The sequence below is a fragment of the Sphaerodactylus townsendi genome, linkage group LG10 (assembly GCF_021028975.2).
Source record: "Sphaerodactylus townsendi isolate TG3544 linkage group LG10, MPM_Stown_v2.3, whole genome shotgun sequence".
Taxonomy (NCBI): domain Eukaryota; kingdom Metazoa; phylum Chordata; class Lepidosauria; order Squamata; family Sphaerodactylidae; genus Sphaerodactylus; species Sphaerodactylus townsendi.
Window position 1 is genome coordinate 80,941,281 of NC_059434.1, and position 25,740 is coordinate 80,967,020.

Sequence of the window (25,740 nt, forward strand, 5' to 3'; positions counted from 1 at the left end):
GTTACACCCAGCATGGTGTAGTGGTTAAGAGTGGTAGACACTAATCTGGAGAGCAGGGGTTTGATTTCCCACTCCTCCACCTGAGCGACAGATTCCTATCTGGTCAACTGGATTTGTTTTCCTGCTCCTACACATGACACCTGTGGGTGACCTTGGGATAGTCACAGTTCTCTCAAGGAAAAATGTGTCTGTTGTGGGGAGAGGAAGGGAAAGGAGTTTGTAAGCCGCCTTGAGTCTCCTTACAGGAGAGAAAGTCTAGGAATAATCCATTGTCGTCGTCCTCTCCTCCTTCTGCTCCTCCTCCTCTTTCCATAGTTCCAACGTTAGTAGTTACTACAAAATGTCCTAGTTAGTAACAGTTTCCCTTCAACTAATATGTCAACACGAGCAAATTCTCTTCGCTCGCATACAGATCCCAATGGTTTGCTCTCCAGATTTACAAGCTTCTTCATAAGAAGAAGAAGAGTTTGGATTTATATTCCTCCTTTCTCTCCTGCAGGAGACTCAAAGGGGCTGACAATCTCCTTGCCCTTCCCCCCTCACAACAAACACCCTGTGAGGTGTGTGGGGCTGAGAGAGCTCGGAGAAGCTGTGACTAGCCCAAGGTCACCCAGCTGGCATGTGTGGGAGTGCACAGGCTAATCTGAATTCCCCAGATAAGCCCACACAGCTCAGGTGGCAGAGCTGGGAATCAAACCCAGTTCCTCCAGATTAGATACACGATTAGATAACCTCCTACGCCACTGCTGCTCCTAACCAGATAATGAGTGTTTTTGGTGGCGGTGGTGGGTTTGCCATAGTTCCAATAAATTTTGAGTGCATCACTGTTACTTTAAGGCAAGGGTTATTGCTTCTAATTGTAAATAAGCACAGCGGGAGTGATGCTACTCACTGTCCTTCTGGATATTGGCTTTCATTGGGCAATCACCGGGGTGGGGGGTGGGTCACAGGAAGTTGGCTTACAGAGAATCAAACCATTAGTCCATCAAGGTCAGTAATTGTCCACTCAGACTGGCAACTGCTCTCCAGGGTCTTAACATCACCTACAGCCTGGTCCTTTTTAACTGGGACTGCCGGGGATTGAACCTGAGGACTTCTGCATGCAAAGCAGAGGCCTTTCCCCGATGAAGTTGGCTGCCCACATTCTGCTCTGGGGTGACCCCCTGCCCACAAAGGGGGGGTCAACTCATCAGGGACGTATCTGCTAGAGCTGTGATGGCGAACCTATGGCACGGGTGCCAGAGGTGGCACTCGGAGCCCTCTCTGTGGGCACGCGTACACAGAGTTCGTCATGTGGGGCCCCCCCGGAAAATCACATCTAGGCTGGCCTGGGCCACTGAGCATGACATGCGCGCACTGCGGTGAGCAGGGAGGACTCGGCTGGCGGGCCTGGTGCCTGTGCTCCGGGTGGCTGCTGCCCGAGGGGTGGGGGGTGGGGGTCACAGAGGAGACAGAGATGCTAGAGAGGCACAGAGTGGTGCGCCTGGGACTTACTGGAGGCTAGAGCAGGCTGGCCCCTGCTCGAGCAGGTGGGGCGGAGGAAGAGGGAGCCAACCAAAACCTCAGCCTTCAGGTTAAATTGCCGGGTTGGCCCTTTGCGATAAATAAGTGGGGTTTGTGATGCAATTTGGGCACTCGGTCTCAAAAAGGTTCACCATCACTGTGCCACAGGGACATGGGGGAACATCAATTGACCCCAGGCACCACCCATCAGGTCACGCCCCCCACGTGACCTGAAGAAGCAGCTGGGCCGGAAGCAGTCTGTCCGCAGTCTGTCCGCAGTCTGGGGGTCCACCTGGATTCGTCTCTTTCAATGGGGGCGGGGCGGCTTGTAACCAGGACTGCGACACTGCATCGCCGGCAGGCCCACGGCTGGCCCCTTCCTCTCTCAGGCAGACCACAGGCCCGCAGTGATACATGCAGCGCCCCCCTCCAGGCTTGGCTGGTGTAGCTCTCGGCTCTGGGCGGTTCCTGGCCCACGATGATGCAGGTGCCTCCCACCATGGAGGAGGAGCAACCGACTGAGGTGATCTAAATTGGGTGTAGCCGCTTAAGGGGGCAGGTGTTGCCCCGGGCACCATTTTCTCTTGGTATGCCTTTGGTTCACACAACCTATTTTAGTGAGGTTGGCAAACTTGAGTCAAGACTCGATTTGCCTGTCTCAGCGGGGACAGATTAATATAAAGGGATACTCTGGATTATGTCACGAGCTACAGATTAGGTCTCCCATGTTTCAGTCTAACCGTGCACACCACAAACTCAATGCCACAGCCAAGAGGAGCAGATGTATTCTTGCTATTTGTCTCCTTTGCCAGCGGAGAGAGAAACTAAAGGACTCAGAGGTCCACTAGGATTTCAGCCGCGCAAAGCCTCAATGCTCTCTGGGGAGGATAAATGGCCTTTATCCAAGTATCCATGCACAGAAAGCACAAGGAGTTATGGTTGTTGTGGGCTTTCCAGGCTGTGTGGCCACAGTTTGGTAGATCTTGCTCCTAACGTTTCGCCTGCATCTGTGGCCGGCATGTTCAGAGATGTATCACTGAGAGAAATGTGTTACACACTGTGTCCAGTTAGAAGGGAATCTTTAGTGGGGTAAGATGAACAGAACCAGGTTGGGTTTCAGCAACTCACATCTGACCATAAACCCCTCAAGTTCCCGGACAACAGCAAATAATTTCCTCCTCGTCTCATTTAAGTTTCACCCGATGCTAAGGCACATAATTCATCTTTCTGTGTTTACCCAAGTAAATGAGAGGTGTGCTTGCTCTGGATGGCGTAACGGAGCCTGGAATTCACTCCTACTCAAATGTTCTTCTATACTTCCTGACTGCAAAGTCATTTCCAAGCAGTTGTGAAATCTCCATCAATAATTCCTGACAGGGGGTGGTGGATTTCATACAAGCATTTAGAAGGGCCATTTCATATATCCCATTTTTCCCTCTGTCATACACACACAATGCGGAAGATTATTTTCTTGGAATATCACACACACACACACACCCACACCCACACACACCTACTCTTATCAACTTGGTTGGAATACTCTGGGTTGGAGAACGGTTCCTTGGGGGATTTGGGAAGAAGAGGGAGGCATAATGCTATAGAGACCACCCTCTAAAGTAGTTGTTTACCTACAGTATAGAAACAGTATAGAAATCGAGACTATAGTATAAATCTGCAGGCCCCACCTGGAGGTAGAAAACCTATATACATTCTAAACCACAGAACAGAGAAGGGCAACGAGGATGATTGAGGGACTGGAGCACCTTCCCTATGAGGAGAGGCTGCAGCGTTTGGGACTCTTTAGTTTGGAGAGGAGACGTCTGAGGGGGGATATGATTGAAGTCTATAAAATTATGCATGGGGTAGAAAATGTTGACAGAGAGAATTTTCTCTCTCTCTCTCTCACAATACTAGAACCAGGGAGCATCCATTGAAAATGCTGGGGGGAAGAATTAGGACTAATAAAAGGAAACACTTCTTCACACAACGTGTGATTGATGTTTGGAATATGCTGCCACAGGAGGTGGTGATGGCCACTCACCTGGATAGCTTTAAAAGGGGCTTGGACAGATTTATGGAGGAGAAGTCGATTTATGGCTACCAATCTTGATCCTCTTTGATCAGAGATTGCAAATGCCTTAACAGTCCAGGTGCTCGGGAGCAGCAGTAGCAGAAGGCCATTGCTTTCACATCCTGCATGTGAGCCCCCAAAGGCACCTGGTGGGCCACTGCGAGTAGCAGAGAGCTGGACTAGATGGACTCTGGCCTGATCCAGCTGGCTTGTTCTTATGTTCTTATATACATTCTATACCATAGAACAACAACCCTAATTTTTTTTTTAATCATTTGTCAGACAACTTAGAGGATTGTCTCCCCATCTATCAACTTTTTTGTTCAAGATACTCTGGGAAGATCTAATTGTGCCTTTCTCTGGATTAGACCGAGGGTTACCAGTCAGCCTCCAGGTAATGGCTGGGGATCTCCCAGAATTACAACTGATCTCCAGATGGCAGAAATCTGTTCCCCTAATCTGAGCCCCTAGGGGATGGGGCGGTATAAAAATGTAAACAATGTAAACAATAAATAAATAATGTAAACAATAAAAAATGTAAACAATAAATAAATAAATAAATAAATAATGGCTGCTTTGGAGGGTAAACCCCATGGCATCATATCACTCTGAGTTCCTTTTCCTCCCCAGGCTCCACCTGAAAAATATCTAGGAATTTCTCAACCCACAGCTTGGAATATCACTAATGCCTTTGGAAATCCCTCTCCCTTTCCAAAACAAGATGTTTGATCCAGAGGCGGAGCTAACAGGGGGAAAGGGGCGTTGCACCAGGCGCATGTCTGGGAGGTGGAAAATCCCCCCCATGGAGCCACCCCCCACACACACTTACTTTAGTGAAACTGTGCAGACTGGAGAAGCAGACTGTTCTCTTCAGGCTGAAAACGGCTTGGTGGGAACTATACTTCCCATGAGGCCTTGCGAGCCCCAGGGTCTCATGGGAAGTGTAGTTCCCACCAGACCGTTTTCAGCCTGAAGGGAACAGGCCGCTCCTTCCGGCTGAACTAAGGTAAGGGGGGGCGGAGAGGCAGGGCATTGCGGGGGGTGGAGTGGGGGTGGAAAACACAGAGTGTGCACCGGGCGCACTCTGGCCCAGCTATGCCTCTGCTGTGCCCTGACCTGGACAACCTAGGGTAGCCTGATGTCATCAAAAGCTAAGCAAGGTTGCCCCTGGCTAGTATTTGGATGGGAAAACCTCCAAGGAATACCAGGAGCGTGACACAATGGTAAGTAATGGCAAATGTTCATTGCCTTGAAAACCCCACGGAGTCACCATAAGTCGTCTATGACTTTACAGCAAAAGATAAATAAATAAAAGCAAATGGTGTGGTGCAGCTGCATAATTCTTGTCATTCCAGCTTATCTTTATTCACAAGCGTCGGCATCTCTTTAAGCCACACAAAGATGACCTGAAATGCTGCTCAGCGTAGTTCAGCAAATTGGCTTCATTGTGCTTCGTCGTGCGAATGTGGACGTTGTTTTACCGCCCAAACACACCTTTAAAGCAAACAGCAAAATTTTCGAGAAGCACCTCTGCATCAGCACAGATGTTGGTTCCATACCAGGAACAAATGTTGCAGCTGTTCCTGTCATCTGCATTGGAAAACTCTTTGGCCCCTTCCGCACATGCCGAATAATGCACTTTCAATCCACTCTCAATGCACTTGGAAGCTGTGCGGATTAGCAAAATCCACTTTCAAACAATTGTGGAAGTGAATTGAAAGTGCATTATTCTGCATGTGTGGAAAGGGACTTTGGTTTTGTTCTCTCCCTCCATTCTTTCCATTGTCAACATGAACTAGTGCACCTGCTTTGAAAGATTGGAGGAGCGGGGGAATCACAAAAGGTAAATCTAGAAGCGTGCCAGAAACAAAAAAAATCTACCCATGCATCTTCAGGGATCTGCCAGCACCTGTCGTGACACTGACTCTGCCGTCCTCAGCAGAGTTACACCCTTCTAAATCCACTGAAGTCAACGGGCTTAAAAGGGTGCAACTTCATTTAGGTTTAGACATGGGAAAAGAAACTGTGTGGGAGTACAATCAAGAAAACGTGCACTGCAAAAATAGAAGCAGGATATCCTGCAGTGGAGAGAAGGCACCGAGGTGAAATAGGTGATTCCTTTTGTTTGCCTTCTGCTTTCATGCTTCTCTGCGTCTGCTGTCTAAAGATCTAATCTCTCTTTCATATTCTCTGCCACTGTTGGAACAATGGAGCAACCCTAAATGGAGTAACCCCCTGCTAAATCCACTGGAAGCCCTTGGGCTTAGAAAGGTATAACTCTGTTTAGCATTGAACTGCCAGAAAACTTACAACATGCTCAAAATGCCACAGAAGTTAAGATGGAAACATGTTACGGTAAGGACTAGAGAACAAGTGTTTTCCTGTGACCTCAGGAAGTTAATCCCGCACGAATAAGGGCACCATCTGAGCATCCGGAGGTTCTGTAGAAGTTTTCTCGGCAGCCATTTCCACTGCAGAAAAGGTCACTCTGTCTTAATTTTGTCTAACAGTTTATTGACGCTCTGACTTTCTCTGCATACCCTCTGACTTTTTTACTAACTCTCTCACAGAGCTTCAACGCTGTATGACTTCTCACTAGCCTTTGCTCACACAGGGCTTGGGCATACTTTGACTCGCTCACACTGAGCTTTTACTCATTTTGTTCTTTTCACTCAGAAGCCCTAACGTTTTCAGCCATGCTCACACAGAGCCTTAACGTTCTCTGACTAGAGTTTTGACACTCCCACTCTTTCCACTTTGAAATCCTGTCCCCTTCCTTTCTCTCTCTGACTCTCTGACACCTTCTGCCAGTCTATATGCACATCCCAGAATCAATCAATCATATCGTGCTCTCTTCTCCCTCTCACCCGCCTTTCTCTCTCCAACTCAGCTCTCGATTTAAAGTCTCACACACACACACATTAAAATAATTACACACACCTTCCTTTTCTTCTGAAGGCTAGCCTTCTTTTGCAAGCATCTGTCGCCCGGGTCTTTGTTTCTCCCTCTCCATCCATTGCTCCACCAAGGCAGCTCCAAAGAACCATTGCCAATATCCACAGCAGTTCTGCTTTGCCCAGAACACCACACCAGAGTGCAGCTCCTTCCCCTCTCTGATGTGGGGATGGAAGAGGTGTGGTGGACGGGTCAGGTCTTAGAGGAAGAGGCATTATCTTGATAGAATCTCTGTCTTTGCTGAGTATAATTTCCTCCTCCAGAGGACATGGGAGGTAATGGAACAGCTAGTAATTCCGCATACCAGGAGGAAGTTGTCCAGGCACATAGCAAAGCCGACTCCTCTTTTGCTGGGTTGGGACACTGCTTAGGTTTGCCAGTCTCCAGGTAGAAGCTGGAGATCTCCCAGAATTACAACTGGTCTCCAGAGCCCCTTCCGCACACGCAAAATAATGTGTTTCCAAACTACTTTCACAACTGTTTGCAAGTGGATTTTGCTATTCCGCACAGCTTCAAAGAGCACCGAAAGCAGTTTGAAAGTGCATTATTCTGCATGTGCGGAATGACCCCAGGTTACAGAGATCTGCATCCCTTGAAAAAAAATGGCAGCTTTGGATGGTGGACACTGTGACATTATATTCCACGGAAGGCCCTTCCATCCCCAAACCCTGCCCTTCTTAGGCTCCACATGCTGGTGCACATGACAGAGAAGAAGACCCTCATTTCAGCCGACAGCAGAAATTATACTTTTGTGAAAATATCAACACTATTAAGTATCAGATTTGCCAACTCTGGGTTGAAAAATTCTTGGAGATTTGGGAGTGGGATGGAGCCTGGGTAGAACAGGGTTTGGAGAGGGACCTCAGCAGGGGAGCCAGTGTGGTGTAGTGGATAAGAACAGGTTGTTTCTAATCTGGAGAACCAGGTTTGATTCCCCACTCCTCCACCTGAGTGGCGGAGGCTTATCTGGGGAACCAGATGTGTTTCCGCATTCCTACATTTCTTCTGGGTGACCTTGGGCTAGTCACAGTTCTTTGGAACTCTCTCTGCCCCACCTACCTCACAAGGTGTGTGTTGTGGGGAGAGGAAGAGTACGCCACCTTATGTTTCCTTAGAGGAGAGAAAAGTGGGATATAAATCCAAACTCCTCTTCTTCTAATGCCATATAGCCCACCCTCCAAAACAGCCATTTTTCTCTGTGGGAACTGATCTGTCTAGTCTGGAGACTGGTTGTAATTTCAGGCGATCTTCAGGCTCTACCTGAAGGTTGGCAACTCTATTAGATACAGTACAGCAAGTTACCATTTTGAAATTTTAGAATATCCACCTTCTGAAAAGGTCCGTATCATTACTAAGTTGCGTCTCTCAAATGTTCTGAAATTTCACTGGCCCCGAATGCTACGCCAAAACAACGCTGCAAGTAACAGCGCAGTATCTCACTAACACAAATAAAATAGCCCAAAAGTATTGTTTTATGATACGTACAAAAAAAGAAGCATCAAGTACAGTAGAAATATTTGCTTTCCTCACCTGTTATTCAACGGTAGCTTAAGTCCGCTTGGCCATGCTGTCTTAATACATTGCGAGTCAGACCTGAGACACTCTGAACTGCGGGAACGGGAAGCTGTAACGGCAATGTGTCCGTCCGCTGCAAAAGTATCTCTGTGAAAAGAAATAATCTAACATTAGCAATTTTGAGGGTACATTCACATATCTATAATTTCTACATTTGTTTCATTTATGTCCCACCTTTCTCCCCAACAGAAACCCAAAGCGGCTTACTTCCTCCTCTCCTCCATTTTATTCTCACAACAACCCTACGAGGTAGGTTAGGCTGAGAGTGAGTGGCTGACCCAAGAGCCCCCAACAAGCATCCATGACAGAGAACAGAGATTCAAACCCGGGTCTCCCAGATGCCAGTCCGACACTCCAACCCAGGGGTGCCCAACTCTGGCGCTTCAGATGTTCATGGCCAATTGACCGTGCCAGCAAGGGCTGATGGGAATTGTAGTCCATGAACGTCTGAAGCACCAGAGTTGGACACCCCTGTTCTAATCACTAAACTATAGGACTATTCAGGATTAGATAAGATAACTTTAATAAAACCCAACATTTTTACTTAAGTCACATTCAACAAGATTCGTCACAGGGTACATTCAACAAGACACCCAAAAGTATAACAACAGAAAGGCTCAACATTATTAGTATTTGAAATAAGTGAGGTTCAAAACAATACAGTCTGATTCATATTTTACTCTCATATTTTACTGATTCAAATTATAGTCTCCGTATTTTCAAGCTATGGTACCAGCTACTTCGGTCCTCTTAATTGTACAGACTGACAGTTGTGCAGCCTAAAACGCCTGTTTTCCCAAAACAGCTTACCACTTACTTCAAAGTCAGTGAGCAATGGGTTGTAAGGCCTGACAGTTACAAAATAAGAACCTGAGAAGCAGATGATCAAGAACCATCGACAGAACATACACAGATACATGGAACGAGATGGATGAAGAGAAGAAGAGTTTGGATTTATATCCCCCCTTTCTCTCCTGTAGGAGACTCAAAGGGGCTGACAATCTCCTTGCCCTTCCGCCCGCACAACAAACACCCTGTGAGGTAGGTGGGGCTGAGAGAGCTCAGAAGAACTCTGACTAGCCCAAAGTCACCCAGCTGGCGTGTGTGGGAGTGCACAGGCTAATCTGAATTCCCCAGAGAAGCCTCCACAGCTCAGGCGGCAGAGCGGGGAATCAAACCCAGTTCCTCCAGATTAGATACACGAGCTCTTAACCTCCTACGCCACTGCTGCTCCTGCTCCTGTAGCTTAGACTGCTCTTCCCACAAATAATAATCTAAGGTTCTGTTTTGGGTATGGCATCCTTTGCAAGTCAGGCAGGTGTTCACAGGAGACAGAGTCTATTCTGTGGTTGCACCCCATTTAAGGAATTCCTCCCAAGGATTGTTTACCTGGTACTATAGCTTTTATGTCCCAGGTACGCCTCAGCCTTTAATGCTTAATTTCAAACCTCACTTAAATGCTTAATTCCCCCACCCCGCCTAATTATTTTGGTTTTCTAATTCTCTACAATATGTGGCAAGGTGAATTGTTTTTTTTTTTTAAAAACTAACATTCTTGCTGCTATGTTGTTTTTCACTGCATACCCAGAGTGTCCATTGGACACACTATTTTCTAAATAAATAAAATAAAATTCAAGAAAGCAGAGTTATTTACATAAGCTAGAACTGTTCCCTTGAAAACTAAAAATTAACTTCTCCATTTCTGTTGTACGGCTTAACTGCTGATCAAAAGACAAAGGCCTTTTCTTTTCTTTACCATGGCCTTAATATCAGTATGAAAGTAAAATGAAACTCTCCTGTGCCTTTTGTTATTGGCTCACAGAAGAACACATATTCCAATACCCTCTCTACTGTACCTGAAGTATCTGTTCCTTCAGCATACACAATACCTATTTTGTACTATAAGTATTTCTTGGTGTCGTATCTTTGGATCTCCAGTACGGAGACTTTCTCACAAACGAACGCATAATATCTACACAGAGACCAGGGCTAATGCGAGCTTACTGACTGAACACCATTATAGTTCTGTTCCCCGTGAAGGAAAATGAAACAAGACTCAATCATGAAAATTTACACCATGAGGCCAAGTTTTGACAGTCAGGAAGGAATCTCTTAGCAAATATGTCAGAGCCTTTGAACAACACAGCCGTGACCACAAACAATCCAATTACGTGTGGTATCAAACGTAGGAGGCCTGTGCTATTAAAAGCGAGCCGTGTAAATAATATGTTAATATTTACTGTTTAATATTCCAGCTCCCACCCTTCATATCTTCGCCCACAAGAATTTGGCTCAACAATTCTTTGCATATATAATGCCAGGTTCCTTCCCGGCGTCTGACTCCCCAAATCTTGTCCCTCCAGGATGGATTCCCTGGAACAAAGAGAGGGTAAAGGGCTACTTTTTCTCTATATGATCAGATATTCACCTCACTTCTCTGGGCAAGATAATGGCCAGGAAGGGGGAAGAGTCTGGTTAATACCCCTCCTTCCTGGGTCATGGAGCTCACAGAGTGACTTGGGATAGTAATTTCTCTGTGAGTTGAAGCTTCCTGCACTGGGAAAATGGTAGAATTACCAACTGGAGATCCCCTGGGAATATGACTGGTCTCCTGATGACAGAGATAACTTTCCCTGAAGGAAATGGCTGCTCTGGAATTTCACCTGGTCCAGGACTCACCTGTCCTCATACCTTGCCTTCCTTAGGCTCCACCCTCAATTCTCTAAGACTTTACAGAGTTGGCAATCCCCATTAACCTTTTTTTATTTTTATTTATTTTATTTATTTCTTAGGCTTTTATACCGCCCCATCCCCGAAGGGCTCCGGGCGGTGTACAACATATAGAAATAATACAATATAGGATAGCTAAAACATTTAAAAGCAGCGATAAAAACCATAAAAACTAACTCTAATAATTATGCAGTAAATCTCAATAAAAATATGAGTGGCGTCCAGCATTCTGTTATCAAAATTCCCTCCCCAAAAGGGAGGGATGGCGAGTCTCATTGGATGACAGGTGGCCCGGATGTCAGGGGCCAAAGAAGGGGTGGGGCACCATCAGCGGCCAGTTCCTCCAAAGGCCTGGCGGAACAGCTCCGTCTTACAGACCCTGCAGAACTCGCCAAGGTCCCGCAGGGCCCGGACAGTTGGAGGGAGAGCGTTCCACCAGGCCGGGGCCAGAGCCGTAAAGGCCCTGGCCCGCGTGGAGGCCAGCCGCATCACCGAGGGGCCGCATCACCGAGGGGCCAGGGACCACTAGATGATAGGCAGAATAAAAATGTAATCAGATAATGAAGTCCGATCTACCTCTTCGCTGAGGGGCATCAGTGAAACCAGACAAATCCCTTATGCCAAAGGAGGTTTGGTAGTTTGGGGAAAGAGACCTTTAAGAACCAAGTGTCCAGTCGACATGAGCGGTCTTACGAGGAACACCAGAATTAATCAGACCACATTCTGATTAATCCCCTTGCCCTTGATAAAAACGACGTGTGTTTTTCCATCATGCAGGAAGATTATTCTGAACCCGAGTCCCCCGTGTTAGAATGCGACAAAGTCGATAGAAAAGACAGAACATAAATCTGTGCGAGGGAAACATTCCGTCCCTTCAGTTATGTGAATCCCGGAGAAGAAAAGGGCCGGATGCAATTGTTCTCCCTCATGGGCTTACGGTGCCGACCTGCAAGGCTTTGGGATATTTGGGATAGCTGAGATTCCATTGCGGTGAGGGAAAGAAAGGGCTGCCTATTTTGTGGGCCTCGAAACCCCTTCCCTTAACACTCACCCCTCCCCACGTGCCGGGGAAGAATGTTAAGCCTCTGCATTGCAGCAGAAACAGAACCGGCTGCAGCGTTTCCCTCCTGGGAGGGAGACAGAGAGACCCGAATGGCATCCTTGCACGAGGTGGTTTGGTCTGTCACCTTTGCCCTCCGAGGCTGCCTTCAGTGGCTTGACCCTTCCTCCAGGTTTCACCTGTCTTGGCTGTTTGCTCTACAAATGCCACTTCTCACCTTGGGCCTGCAAACCACATCATAGGATGCTGTCCCACCCCATTCCCCCCCCCTCATTGAAAAGCAGCAGTTGACCAAGGAGCAGCAGTGGCGTAGGAGGTTAAGAGCTCGTGTATCTGATCTGGAGGAACCGGGTTTGATTCCCCGCTCTGCCACCTGAGCTGTGGAGGCTGATCTGGGGAATTCAGATTAGCCTGTGCACTCCCACACACGCCAGCTGGGTGACCTCGGGCTAGTCACAGCTTCTCGGAGCTCTCTCAGCCCCACCCACCTCACAGGGTGTTTGTTGTGAGGGGGGAAGGGCAAGGAGATTGTAAGCCCCTTTGAGTCTCCTACAGGAGAGAAGGGGGGGGATATAAATCCAAACTCTTCTTCTTCTTCTTAATGGTGGGAGGTTGTCAGATAGTGTCCAAACTGGGCAACCTAGCCAACCTCTTAGATAAAGTTAATTTCCATATTCATTTTTTTCAGGCAAAAATCTACGCACAGGCAAACTGCTATGCAAATTCCCTTACTAACTGATTATGCTACTTCAGTGTCACATACAAATGCTAAAATGGGGGAATTCCGTTTAACGCATGCAAATTACACTTGCAAAACTGCACCTTTAACACTTTTAACAAGTGCAAATGGTTCTTTCTCCCACCCTGGGCATTTCACAGGTATATATGCCCCACTTGCTTTACTTCTACCAGATCCTCTGAAGATGCCAGCCACAGATGCGGCGAAATGTCAGGAGAAAATATTACTGGAACACGGCCATACAACCTGTAAAACCTTCAATATCCAAGTAATTCCAGCCGTGAAAGCCTTCAACAATACAAAAAATATATTGTTTAAATGTGACTAATTCGTCCACAATAAATATGGTGGCAGAAAGTACTGCTTTGTTGTAATGTTTGTTTGTTTGCTGTACCATTATGCTTATTTAATGTGAATGAGACAGAACAATTCTCAAAGGGCATTTTGCTAAACAAATTATGCATGGGATTGTTTAATGCTAAAGGCAAATCCCAAAGGAAGTCATTGAGCTGTGTAGGTCAGTTTCCAAAGGAAGTCATGGGATGGGCCCAGAGGTGGGATCCAACCAGTTCTCACCACTTCTCTAGAAGTGGTTACTAATTTTTTCTGAGTGCTGAGAAGGGGTTACTAAAGCAACCTCCCTGCCCAATAGGGACTGGAGGTGCGTGTGTGCGGCGGCGCCACTGTTTGAATCCCACCACCATCGGAACCTATTATTAAAATTTTTGGATCCCACCACTGGATGGGCCAATGTTGGGGTTAAAAGACTGGACTGAACTTATCGTCCTGCCACTTCTCCACCCACCCCCTTTGCTCAGTGGAGAAGCAGGAGCATCTGGGGTGGCAGGAAACAGAACGGCATGATGCTGTAGGAATCCCCCCTCCAACTCTATGGTAAAAACCATTGAATTGAGAGGAATTCCTAGAAGGTTGTACAACATCATTTCCACCAGTGAATAAATCCTATTCCCAATAGGTCAGGATTTGTTATCTAGATCTGTATCCAGTTGTGCCTGCTTGGGAGAATTGCTGATGTATTGGGCTCAATGCCACACATTTTTTAAGTGAACCCTCTAAGGATCAAAATATGCCTTTATTTTTTTTAAAAAAAAGCTTCTTGAGATAAAAAAATTTTTGCACCAGATTCCAAGCATTCACAGCACAGAGCCAAATACCCACAGTCCTATTCATAGTTACAGTCACAAATGTTAAACCATGAAAAGAACTGACTCGCATTCGTTCTTCCTTTTAAAGCATACATAAAATCTTTCGCGAATTATTTCAGTCGGAGCTCTGTCCTAATGATACATCTTGTGCCCCCCCTTTTCTCCCCCCCCAAAGATCACTGCTATTGTTGTTGTTGTTGTTGTTGTTGTTATTATTATTATTATTATTATTATTATATTTATAAACCGCCCTCCCCCGAAGGGCTCAGGGCGGCGAACAAACAAATAGATAGAGCACAAATAAAATCAAAAATTTTAAATAGTTATTAAATATGGCTCTATAAGTTAAAATCGACCCCCATTAAAATGCAGCTAGCCATTTGCTGTTTATTTATACCTACTGCTCCCATTGTGCCTTTGGAATTTCATGCGTTACTACATGCTATACATCTATGGATATTTATATCTATGGATATTTTCTTGAGTTTAATGGTATGGATATCTATGGATATTTTCTTGAGTTTAATGGTATGGGCAGTGGTGGGATTCAAATAATTTAACAACTGGTTGTTTACAAGCACCATTTTAACAACCGGTTCTGCCGAAGTGGTACGAACCTGCTGAATCCCACCACTGGGTATTGGGTGCAAGAGAGAGAAAGTTGCTCCGAATCCTACTGGAATCAATGGAATTTTCATTACTTAGAAGTAGGTCCCTGCACCTTCAACGTATTGGTTTATATTAAAAATTTTTTACCCTGTCTCTCCATCATTCCCAAGGCCACCAAGGTTAAAACCGTAAGTAATAAAAACACATATTTCTTTTTGTTAAGTCACTGCTGACTTATGATGACCCTGTGTGGATTTTCAAGGCAAGAGATTAACGGAGATGGTTTGCCATTGCCTGCCTCTGTGTCACTAGTATTATAATATTCCTAAGTCACTAGTACCCTAGTATTGTTTGAAAGTGGATTTTGCTATTCCGCACAGTAAAATCCAACTGCAAAGCGCACTGAAAGTGGATTGAAAGTGCATTATTCTGCATGTGCGGAAGGGGCCTAAGTTAACTTGAGGTGACCCATGGAACAGAATGAGGTAGAAAAACGGCAAGGTAGAACAGACTGTTCCATTCCAGACTGTTGGACGAGAATTATATGCTCTCCCTAAGTAAACGCACGCACACAAACAAAATAAAATAAATCCCAACAAAGCATAATCCCCATAAGTAGAGAATTATCACTGCAGGAAGGGCTAGTCTAGGAAACGTGTTCCTATGTCCTAGTGTTCTACTTACAGGGAGTGTTTGCATAGAACAGCATTAAAAACGGCAGCAGTTGTACAACCCATTCGCTTGTGGAAAACAGGTCTCGATGCATACAGAGTTCTAAATCCACACAGAGCTCCTTTTCTTGGAATTGCATCAATAAACTTTCTGCTCTATTAATTTATTCATTTTTTAAAAATCCAGCCTTTCTTTTAAGGAGCTCCACAGAAAAGCCCTTACAGACTGAAAAGCTATGTAGCTGAAGGCTTTTTCTCATTTTCCTCGAATGTAATTCTTGTTTCTTGGGGAGTGGGGGTTTCTGGCTCTGAATGTGCCCCCCCCCAAAAAAAACCCCACTGGTTAATTCAATGTTACACATGTCTATGTCTGCTCTATGTGCCTGAAGATTTAAACTGCAGGTTTTTAGCCAGCCTTAAACCTGTGTGATATTGAATCAACTACGAGAGGAAGCAAAGCAAAGCCTTTATTGGCATACATAGAACAACAGCAACAAAGCACAACAAACATAAAAATTTTAAAAGGCAAAAAGGATAACCTCAGATAAATACATATTATTACTGGCTCTGAATTATTTCCATAACAAAGCTTGCAACCTCTTCACAAAAAACAGAATCAGAGTTATTCAACAAGAGAAATAATCTAATCAAATCTGTTAACTCAGAATGGAAGAGAGGGTGTAGATTGACACATTTAGATCTAATTTTAGCAAATTTAGTGCAATGTAATAGCTGGAGAGCCAATGTTTCAACTACCTTAGAATTACAGCTACACAACCTTTTAGATTTTTCCAAGTTATTAAACCTGCCATGTAGTAAGGCAGATGGCATGACATTGAATCTAGCAATTGTGAAGGCTCTCCTTGAGCAGGGGTTAGTTAGAAAATATAAGTAGTGGGCCATGCTACGAGAGGAAGCAAAACACACACACGGGACTGAAATCTTCCCCCACCCCTAAAGAAATAGGAATTCATATGTGAAGAAAATTAGAATGAGGAAAAGCCCTGTATCTGAATCCCTGGAAAATGTCCAGATCAATGACAATTACTGAATGGCTTGGAAGCCACATGTGGCTCTTCTGAACACTGTTCTCCAATATGGCACCTGCCTCATGTTTCTGGAAAGTGGGCAAGACCCTTGCCCATTGGAGCTTATGACTGGCAGGCATTTCCCATGTTGAGTGAGCTGCTACCAGAGGAATGGATAAGCTGTCAGACTCCCCGAAGTGCTGGCCTTGTGGGGGTACAATTTTGATTGATGGGAAATAAGAACAAACCACATGAGCCACAGAGCACAGAGCAAATACCACTGGTCTGGATTAGAACATAAGAACATAAGAACTAGCCTGCTGGATCAGACCAGAGTCCATCTAGTCCAGCTCTCTGCTACTCCCAGTGGCCCATCAGGTGCCTTTGGGAGCTCACATGCAGGAGGTGAAAGCAATGGCCTTCTGCTGCTGCTGCTCCTGAGCACCTGGTCTGCTAAGGCATTTGCAATCTCAGATCAAGGAGGATCAAGATTGGTAGCCATAGATCGACTTCTCCTCCATAAGTCCTTTTTAAAGCTATCTAGGTTAGTGGCCATCACCACCTCCTGTGGCAGCATATTCCAAACACCAATCACGTGTTGTGTGAAAAAGTGTTTCCTTTTATTAGTCCTAATTCTTCCCCCCAGCATTTTCAACGAATTAAATAAGCAAACACAAGACTGGCCTAAAGTGTATTCTGGTATGTGGACGAGAATTTGTGTATGTGTGTGCAGAAGCACACATGCACATGGTGAGTGTAATGAAAGTCAAAGGCTGACAAACAAGTACAAAATAACTGCAAGGTTTTAAATGGCTTCTGATTTCATTCATTCATTCATTCATTCATTCATTCATTCATTCATTCATTCATTCATTCAATTTGATAGACCGCTCCACCCGCGAAGGGCTCAGAGCGGTGTACAAGCCAAACAGGAAAACAATAGGCAACTAAAAAGAAAGAACAAATCGAATAACCCCAATAAAATCAATAAATACAGTAAAATCAGTAGCAACGATGACCCACCCATTAATTAGATGGATGGTGTCCGGTCCTAACCCCGGGAGGGGTTATGGAGGAGAAGCAGGTGGTACATAGGGCAACACTGGGAAACACACTAGGAAAATCTTTTGCTACAGAAAGCTAACATGGTGACTTGTCCCACTAGAATCTGTCTCAATAAAAATATCACGCATACAAAATATAATCAAAACATTTCAACCGCTCATTAAGACAGCATTAGAACTCAGTGCTTGGGAAGAAGGGAGAGAATTCAGCCTGCACTGCTGGGATGAGCTGCAGATACTCTAATTGCAGTGAGACAGAAGTGGGATATGAGAATCGCAGCATCTTCTTCTAAGCGCGACAGAGATCAAGCAGAGAACTAGGCAGACCTGGAGGGCGCCAAACAGTACAGATCACAGCAGACACAAGTCCGCCTGATACCATCGTTGGACCATTAGTCTATCAGCAGCCGTCACTCTGTCCGGTAGCAGCTCTCCAAGCGCCTCTTCCAGTTTTTAATTGGAGATGAATAGGTGAACAAGTGACTTCTCAGAGTCCTCCAGTATCTCAAAATCTCTCATCTCACCACCGTGACCCCAACATTTTCTGCATCACTGCTCACAGAGAATTCGTCTCACATCGCGGCGTATCCATCCTGTCTTCCCCACACACATTACTTCGACCCTCACTCAACGAGGTTTTCTTCTCCTCTGGCCTGTTCACCTACAGGCTTGGTTGGAACAACGAGACCCATTTTTCTTTCACGTTTCCTTCTTACAAAAAGAGAGACCATTATTTACCGCAGTGGTTCCCAATCTGGGGGACATGTACCCCCAATTGTATGCCCCAAATGGATGGGAGGGGACCGGTTAGCTAATGTGGGGGTACAATTTTAGGGAAATTGGTTGTCAAGGAACATGCGAGTTTGGGAAGCAATGATTTACAGTCTCTGTATTGTCGAAGGCTTTCACGGCTGGATTCAACTGGTTGTGATGGGTTTTCCGGGCTGTGGTCTGGTGGATCTTGTTCATAACGTTTCACCCGCATCTGTGGCTGGCATCTTCAGAGGTGTATCACAGAGGGAAGTCTGGACACATGTGTAACAAAAATGAGGGGTATGCAGATGTCCCTGAGGGCCCTGCCAGCAGGGAAGTCAGCCAAATGCTTGGATGAAGCTGGCACCAAAACTCCAAGACAGTAGGTACCCAGCGAACCCCTGGAGGTATATGTGTATGACTCACTCATAGAGAGTCTCATAAAAAGGTGTTCATATATTGTATATTCCTCTGCCACAAAACTCAACATGCTGGACCTTCTGCTGTAGAATACTCCATCTGGGTCCTAATGTCTACCTAGCCCTGCCCCCCACCCCCATTTGTTTGAAAGTTTGATGACAGTCATGCAACGAACTATAAATGCTCTTGTATCAAAGTACCATGTTTAATAATGCACAAAATAATGGCTTTGACAAAGGGAGCGCATAAAAATGAATGATAACTCTCATATTTGTTCGGGACTATATTCTAATGCGGAAGCATCCAATTTTCTCAACCACTATATCTCAACTGATCGCATCTTTTTCAGAGACAGAGTACAGATACACACACACATATAGATATAGATATGTATGTCAAAGGAACTTAAAAGGTCTTCAAGACTGGCTGGATCATCAGTCAAGTGACAAAGGAACACTTTTGGAATTCATGAGCATCTCCCCCAACACTAGAGCAGGGAATACCACCCTCTCACTCACTTACCCCAACTTGTATTTACTTGCTCTTTATTTTCAGTGCTGGTTTTAATTTTTTTCCCATTAACCCTATGATTTGTTGATATTTTACAGATTTTAAAAAAGTTTTATATGGAGAAGGTGCCCATCCTGAGCAGAAAGGATAATGAAAGATATAAAATGTTGAAATGACCTGTCTTCTTTACACTGCTGATGTTCCATATTAAAAAGAATCCTTAAATTATGCTTGGGGTAGAAAATGTTGACATTGTTCTTTCTTTCTCACAATACTAAAACCAGGGGGCATACATTGAAAATGCTGGGGGGAAGAATTAGGACTAATAAAAGGAAACACTTCTTCACACAACACGCAATTGGTTTTTTGGAATATGCTGCCTCAGGAGGTGGTGATGGCCACTAACCTGGATAGCTTTAAAAAGGGCTTGGACAGATTTATGGAGGAGAAGTCGATCTATGGCTACCAATCTTGATCCTCCTTGATCTGAGATTGCAAATGCCTTAGCAGACCAGGTGCTCAGGAGCAGCAGCAGCAGAAGGCCATTGCTTTCACCTCCTGCATGTGAGCTCCCAAAGGCACCTGGTGGGCCACTGGGAGTAGCAGAGTGCTGGACTAGATGGACTCTGGTCTGAACCAGCAGGCTCTTTCTGATGTTCTTAAATAGTGCCAAATAAAACAGCTTTTAAACGGAATCTGCCTATACTGATCTCAGCCCCGTTCAAGGCGCAATGTAAGAGAAGCACCGATAGAACTGTAGTTCAACGCAAGGCACAAATGCCAGTTTTTCCGATTTGTGTCTGCTGCTTTTCATTTGTTAGATTTTATACTCTAATAATTTGGAGTAGATTAATTTAGATTACATTACAGTAGGCATTCTTTGGAGGAGTAATGATGTGATGTAACGGGGCAGCTCAGGAGGTGACCTCTATTAAAGGGAATAAATGTGTATTTTTTATTTCCCGAATTCCTTTGAGTCCCAACTCCTACCACATTGGCTATGTTGTTGCTTGTACCATTGTGAATCTTTGCTGCTAGAGCTCCAAATACCAGGTATCCTACTTTGAAATCTGCTTGCTGATCGAATAGCGTTGTTTTACTAGGAATCCTTGCTGTTATCACATTGTCTGACTTGCAAATGTTATTGCTTTGTAATGGACTGAGAAGTTCTATGACATTTGTAATTTGACTCGAGTTTCAGAGAGAAAGGTGGAGTATAGATGAATTAACAGTAATTAAAGATCAGATCTAAGATTGATTCTCTTATCCTCCTAATTGCAAATCTGTCCATTGCATGTTTCACGGAAATTAAAATTCCACCCACTCTAAAATAGTCACTTGAAGGAAGGTAATTTTTTTTTGTTTCTATTAATAAGATTAAATAAGGGGTTTTTTTCTATTAAAAGGTACATATCCTGCCAGACCTGACTTGTATATTTCTAACAAGAGAATCCAATCCTACAAAATCTTGCCTAAAATGCACCAATAGGGAATTCCCACACATTTTGCCAGACAAGCCAAACACTGTAAGATTTAACAAGGCAACAGTGGTTTAAAGTGAGAATTTTGCAGCTGGAAAAATGCAAAGGGGTTAAGTCTTCCACATGCGCCGTATCTTGCCCCTATCTTTGAGGGGGTTGTGTGTTACACAATGTCACACAGTGTCCTAAAACCCCTGCCCAGTCGTCTGGGCTCAAACGAGTGAGATAAAGACAGCTCTTTGGGTTTAACCCTCCATATCCTCATGCCTCAAGGTTAAGGAAAGCTCCAGATGGCAAACCGGCTGCTTTCTCTGCTCTGGTTTTCAAGGGACTTCCTTGTCGCAGCAGGGAAGAGAAGGATAATTCCAGAGAGATTACTGTGTATGACCTTGGTTACGTGGCAGGTCAGAGCTGTGTTAGCTTCAGGAGATATTCCTGATCTTAAAAACAAGGAAAGAGTTTCAGGGCACATTACAAACTAACAGATTGATTGTGGGATGCCCTTTTGCAGACTAGAGCTGCCTCAGGTGTATGAAATCTATTTTTAGTTGGCAGGCAGGTGTGTCCCCAGTTATCAAAATCAAGCAATGTCAACAGCCGTGTGCAAAGATTACGAAATCCAAGAAGCGCGGGCGATAAGATTTCTCCATAAAATTCAGATACACTCAAGATACGCAAGGTGCGTGAACTATAGCCTCAGCGCACAGACAGGTGTGTATACGTATGCACAGTTATCAAAATCAAGAAACATCAACAGCAGTGCATGAAGGTACAAAACACAAGAGGCACAGGTGTGAAGACCGCATAAAACTCAGATGTAGACAAGATAATGGTATGTTATAATTTGAGCGCTGTATTTTAATAAGGATCAGTACTAAATGTACGGAATTTGTTTATTTATTTACCTGTTTATTTTATTTGTCTGTTGTGAACTGCCCTGAGCCCTCCATGGGAGGGCGGTATACAAGTTTAATAATTAATAAACAAACAAACAATGCAAGGTCACCATTCACAACGAAAAGCGAGAGGTATCCCAGGTAGAGAGCTCCTGTACTTGCTAACTTTGCTAAAGAATGGAGATTTGTTTCCTGAATACTGAGCACAGCTGCTCACTTTCACCACACTTTGTCGCATCCCTCTGGGAAACAAAAGGATGCAGGTTTTAAGCAGGTGCATGGATTTGCACTTCTGCATTTATTCATTTATTTATATCCCCATGTGGCAGTTGTTACATTTCTACATATTTGACTGCTGTTTAAAGGCAAAGAAGTCAGAAAAAGATTTTCTTTTTTTAAAAAAAAACCAGCTGGAAATCCCAAAACTTCCTAAATATACCATTTCCTTTTCCGGCTCAGGCCTCAACAGATTATTTTAAGACTGTTCCCCTGCCATAACAGAATCCACATTTTTTTCCCAACACTGGCTCAGTTCAGATATCAATGTCGCCATCATATGAAACTGAAGGGCCCATGGTCTCTGCGGGAAGCTTATACCATCTCAAAAATGCTCACGAGAATAGACTTTTACCATATCACGAATATATTAAGTAACTATCCCATTCTCTGTTTTCTTTTCCCCCTCCTTCAGAGAAACGTGATACAAAGGTGGAAGGGAAAGAGGCTGGAAAGGGAAACATGTCCAGTAAGGAAAAACTTTAATCTGGGCTCTCTGAAAGGGAAACAAGTACACAGGAGGAAGTAATGTGAATTATTGGAGGGAAGAGAATGCCAAGGAATCAAAAAAAAGATTTAAATTTAGCGAGAAGATGAGAGCATAATCCCCAAAGCTAATTACATTAAGTAAGCTACCTTGAGAAATGATGGACAGAGTTTTAGAGTTTATGGGTGTGGGGTCCCTTGCCGATGCCTCTAGCAAAGATAATTAGGAAACGGATATATACCGGTATATCTATTTTAGTATTGCAAAGGGAATTAATGAATGCCAAGACTCGGGTTTTACTAGTCTGCTTCTTGCACAGTTTTCCAAACTTTTCTATATATCCATAAGGACTAGAAACTTGCCTCTAGGCACAAAACAAACCCCAAAAGATCTTGGGTAGCTGGTTTCAATGTCAGCTCCCATACTTGCACAAAAAAATCACCCAGAGCTTGTACAATACATACATCCCTTCGTTAACTATTCCAAAATATAGATGGCTTTGAGAGGCAGGAGAGGAAGGGGTTTTTTTTACTAGTATGCTGCATACAGCATTTTGTCTTTTCACTAAGGCTCATTCCGCACATGCAGAATAATGCACTTTCAAACTGTTTTCAGTGCTGTTTGAAGCTGTGCGGAATAGCAAAATCCACTTGCAAACAATCAATCTATCTATCTATCTATCTATCTATCTATCTATCTATCTATCTATCTATCTATCTATCTATCTATCTATCTATCTATCTACCTACCTACCTACCTACCTACCTACCTACCTACCTACCTACCTACCTACCTACCTACCTATCTATCTATCTATCTATCTATCTATCTATCTATCTATCTATTAGATTTTTATACCGCCCTATCCCCGAGGGGCTCTGGGCGGTGTACAACAATAAACATAATATAACATAAAATGGCTAAATCTTTAAAAGCAGCAATAAAACAGTAAAAGCTAGACCTCATAAATACGATACAAAAATACTAGCATAAAAATAAATGGCGTCCAGCAGCTCCATATCCAAAATCCTCTCCCCAAGAGGGAGGAATGGCAGGTCCCGTTGAATGACAAACGGCCCAGATGTAGAGGGCCATGAAAGGGGGGGGGGAAGGGGGCACCATCAGCGGCCGGTTCCTCCAAAGGCCCGGCGGAACAGCTCCGTCTTACAGGCCCTGCGGAACTCACCAAGGTTGTGAGTGGTTTGAAAACGCATTATTTTGCGTGTGCGGAAGGGGCCTAAGTATAAAAGCAAGGGATATATCATTACCCCTCAGAACACTAGGGAAGAGATAACATTCCCCTTCACAGGAAGAAAAGATGGACAGAAGACGCATGCATCCGCCTCACCCTGTCAATATATTCTGAACGCTCACAGATTGATGCGTGAGTGTGTGGTTTTATGTGGATTCCATTGGAACAGACTTGAACCCAGTCCCTCGCCTGCAAATACAAAAAAGAATGCAAAGACTATCTTGGGGACATCTGTATATGTTGGAAGACCCATTTTGCCTCTGCACGGGACTGTAGGAAGAGGAAATCTTTGTTAATTGGGGGGGGGGAGAAGATGCGTGTGGGAGGAGATTGGGTCTTTACTAATTTGGCACTGGCCAATAGAGATCTTTAAGAAAATGAACTCTCTGTTTTTTGCGGGAGACCTAATAATCCTGCCTCTGCCAGGGAGGATTATCGGGTACTTAGAGAGACACTCACATGTACATTTTAAGCTTGTGCCAAGCGTGTTTTGTGTCCCCAGGAGCCAGCCTTTGCTCAGCTCTTTAGTCCGGGAGAATAGGCATTCCAGCGCATTTAAATGCAGCCGTGGCCCTTCCAACCCAAGCTTTTCACCCTTTTAAAGCCTCCTTAATTGCTGAGGGTGCTTGTGTGTTTGGGGGGAGGAGCTGCAATGGAGACTCAGCACTTCCTGGCCGCATTCAGTTTTTTTCTCTTTTCTCTTTTGCTGCCCCGCTGGCAACCGGGGCCTTTTCTTCGGCAAGGTGCAGGGCATGGTTAGTAGGTATATGATGCAGCCTGCTTGCTGAAGCTAAGCTGTGCCTGCAAGGGAGACTTCCTGGGAATCCTGGCTACCGTGTTTCCCCGAAAATAAGACAGTGTCTTATATTAATTTTTGCTCCCAAAGATGTGCTATGTCTCATTTTCAGGGGATGTCTTATATTTCTGTGTTCTGTTTGTCGGGCGTGCTTCCAAACAAAAACTTTGCTACGTCTTACTTTTGGGGGATGCCTTATATTTCACGCTTTAGCAGAACCTCTACTGTGTCTTATTTTCCGGGGATGTCTTATATTCGGGGAAACAGGGTAGGCAGCTGTGCAGCCCACACAGGATTGGAAAACAAGATAACATTCAAACTCCTCTTTCATTGCCGGGCGTCCAGGCCTAAAATTATCCAGTCACCAGTAGATCAGTGCTTAGCACCGACTGAAGACCAAATACAACACCCTATATATAAATGTTCACACTTACAGATTTCAAGCAACACCTTAAATCAGGCATCCTCAACGCGGCGCCTGTAGGCAACAGCATCAACTAACACCTTTCCTGACGCCTACTATGTGTTATCAGAAAATGGGTGGGGCTTTTGCCCATCAAGACATCTGAGTAGCCACAAAAGATTTGATTGGCTGTGAAGATTTTTTTTTAAACTGCTTTGGCTGCAGCTGCCACCACAGCACAAAGATCTTCCTTGTGTGACTGAAGCTAAGCTGCAGCGGCCATTTTGTGGTCCAACATACTGTTGTTGAATTCCAAAGGTGTCTGTGGGGTCGATCTTGTGGTCCCCTGCCTTAAGCACCTCCACATCATTTTTCCACAACCCCTTGCATGTCCCCACATAATTCTTCCATGTTCTCTCTTCCTCCTCCTTTTCACTGACGGCTCTACACTGGACATGGTAGACTGGAATAACCATTGGGAGCTTGCATGGAATATTCTCACTGCAGTTACAATAGGAACCGAAGAGGGCGATGGAGTCTCTTGGACGACTTAGTCAACAGTCAACCCAACCAGCGGTTTTTAGCCTTGAAGCCTAACTGTTCGTTCCTGGCCTTGGGGGTGAAGAGATGACAACACAGACAAGCCTTGGAAACATGAGTCTCTCTCAGACAGAAGAGACAGTCATCGTGTTCATCATTTCAAAGCCACCATTCAAATAGAAGAGAAACTGTTAAGTAGGTTGACATATTGGAGGAAGCAGGTCCTCGAGTGCTCTTCCTGCCTCCTTTCACGTGACCGTTAGGGTGGGAAACCAGCCCACTCTCACTCCAGATAGGACAGCCGACAGCACTACAAGTGCTCGAAGGTTCTAGGAGTCTTTCTGGTTGCATCTCCGCAGCTGATCTGCACAAGCGCAGTTCCATGCACTGAAGATACAACAATGAACTGTATGGCATCTATCAAAATACAATCCCTTAAAAGCTGGAATATGGTAGGAATAAACAAACCAGGGGGTTGGGTAGGTTTTTAAAAAAACGAAGGTTGATTTTATGCTAAAGGTATTTAATACTATTAGACTTCGTGTTTTTAAAAAAGGCAGTTGGAAAAAATCAGATGGCACATCTTATTTCCACTTTCTGAGACTGTGGAGCAAACATGGGTGGGGTGAACAGAAGAGGGAGAGAACAAACAGTAATGAGCTCATTACAAAAAACACTAGAAATCAAGGTGGGGCACTTAATGAAGTTGATGGACGATACATTCAGGATAATCGGCAGGAAGTACTTCTTTACAC

General features: G+C 44.7%; 1 protein-coding gene across 1 annotated transcript in view; it reads right to left on the reverse strand.

Moving 5' to 3' along the window:
- SHROOM3 (shroom family member 3) overlaps positions 1 to 25,740 on the reverse strand; it is a 228,812-nt gene that overhangs the window by 44,928 nt on the left and 158,144 nt on the right. The window contains 1 exon segment of the mRNA XM_048508765.1: positions 8,060 to 8,191. Within this exon segment, the coding sequence (XP_048364722.1) occupies positions 8,060 to 8,191 (132 nt within the window).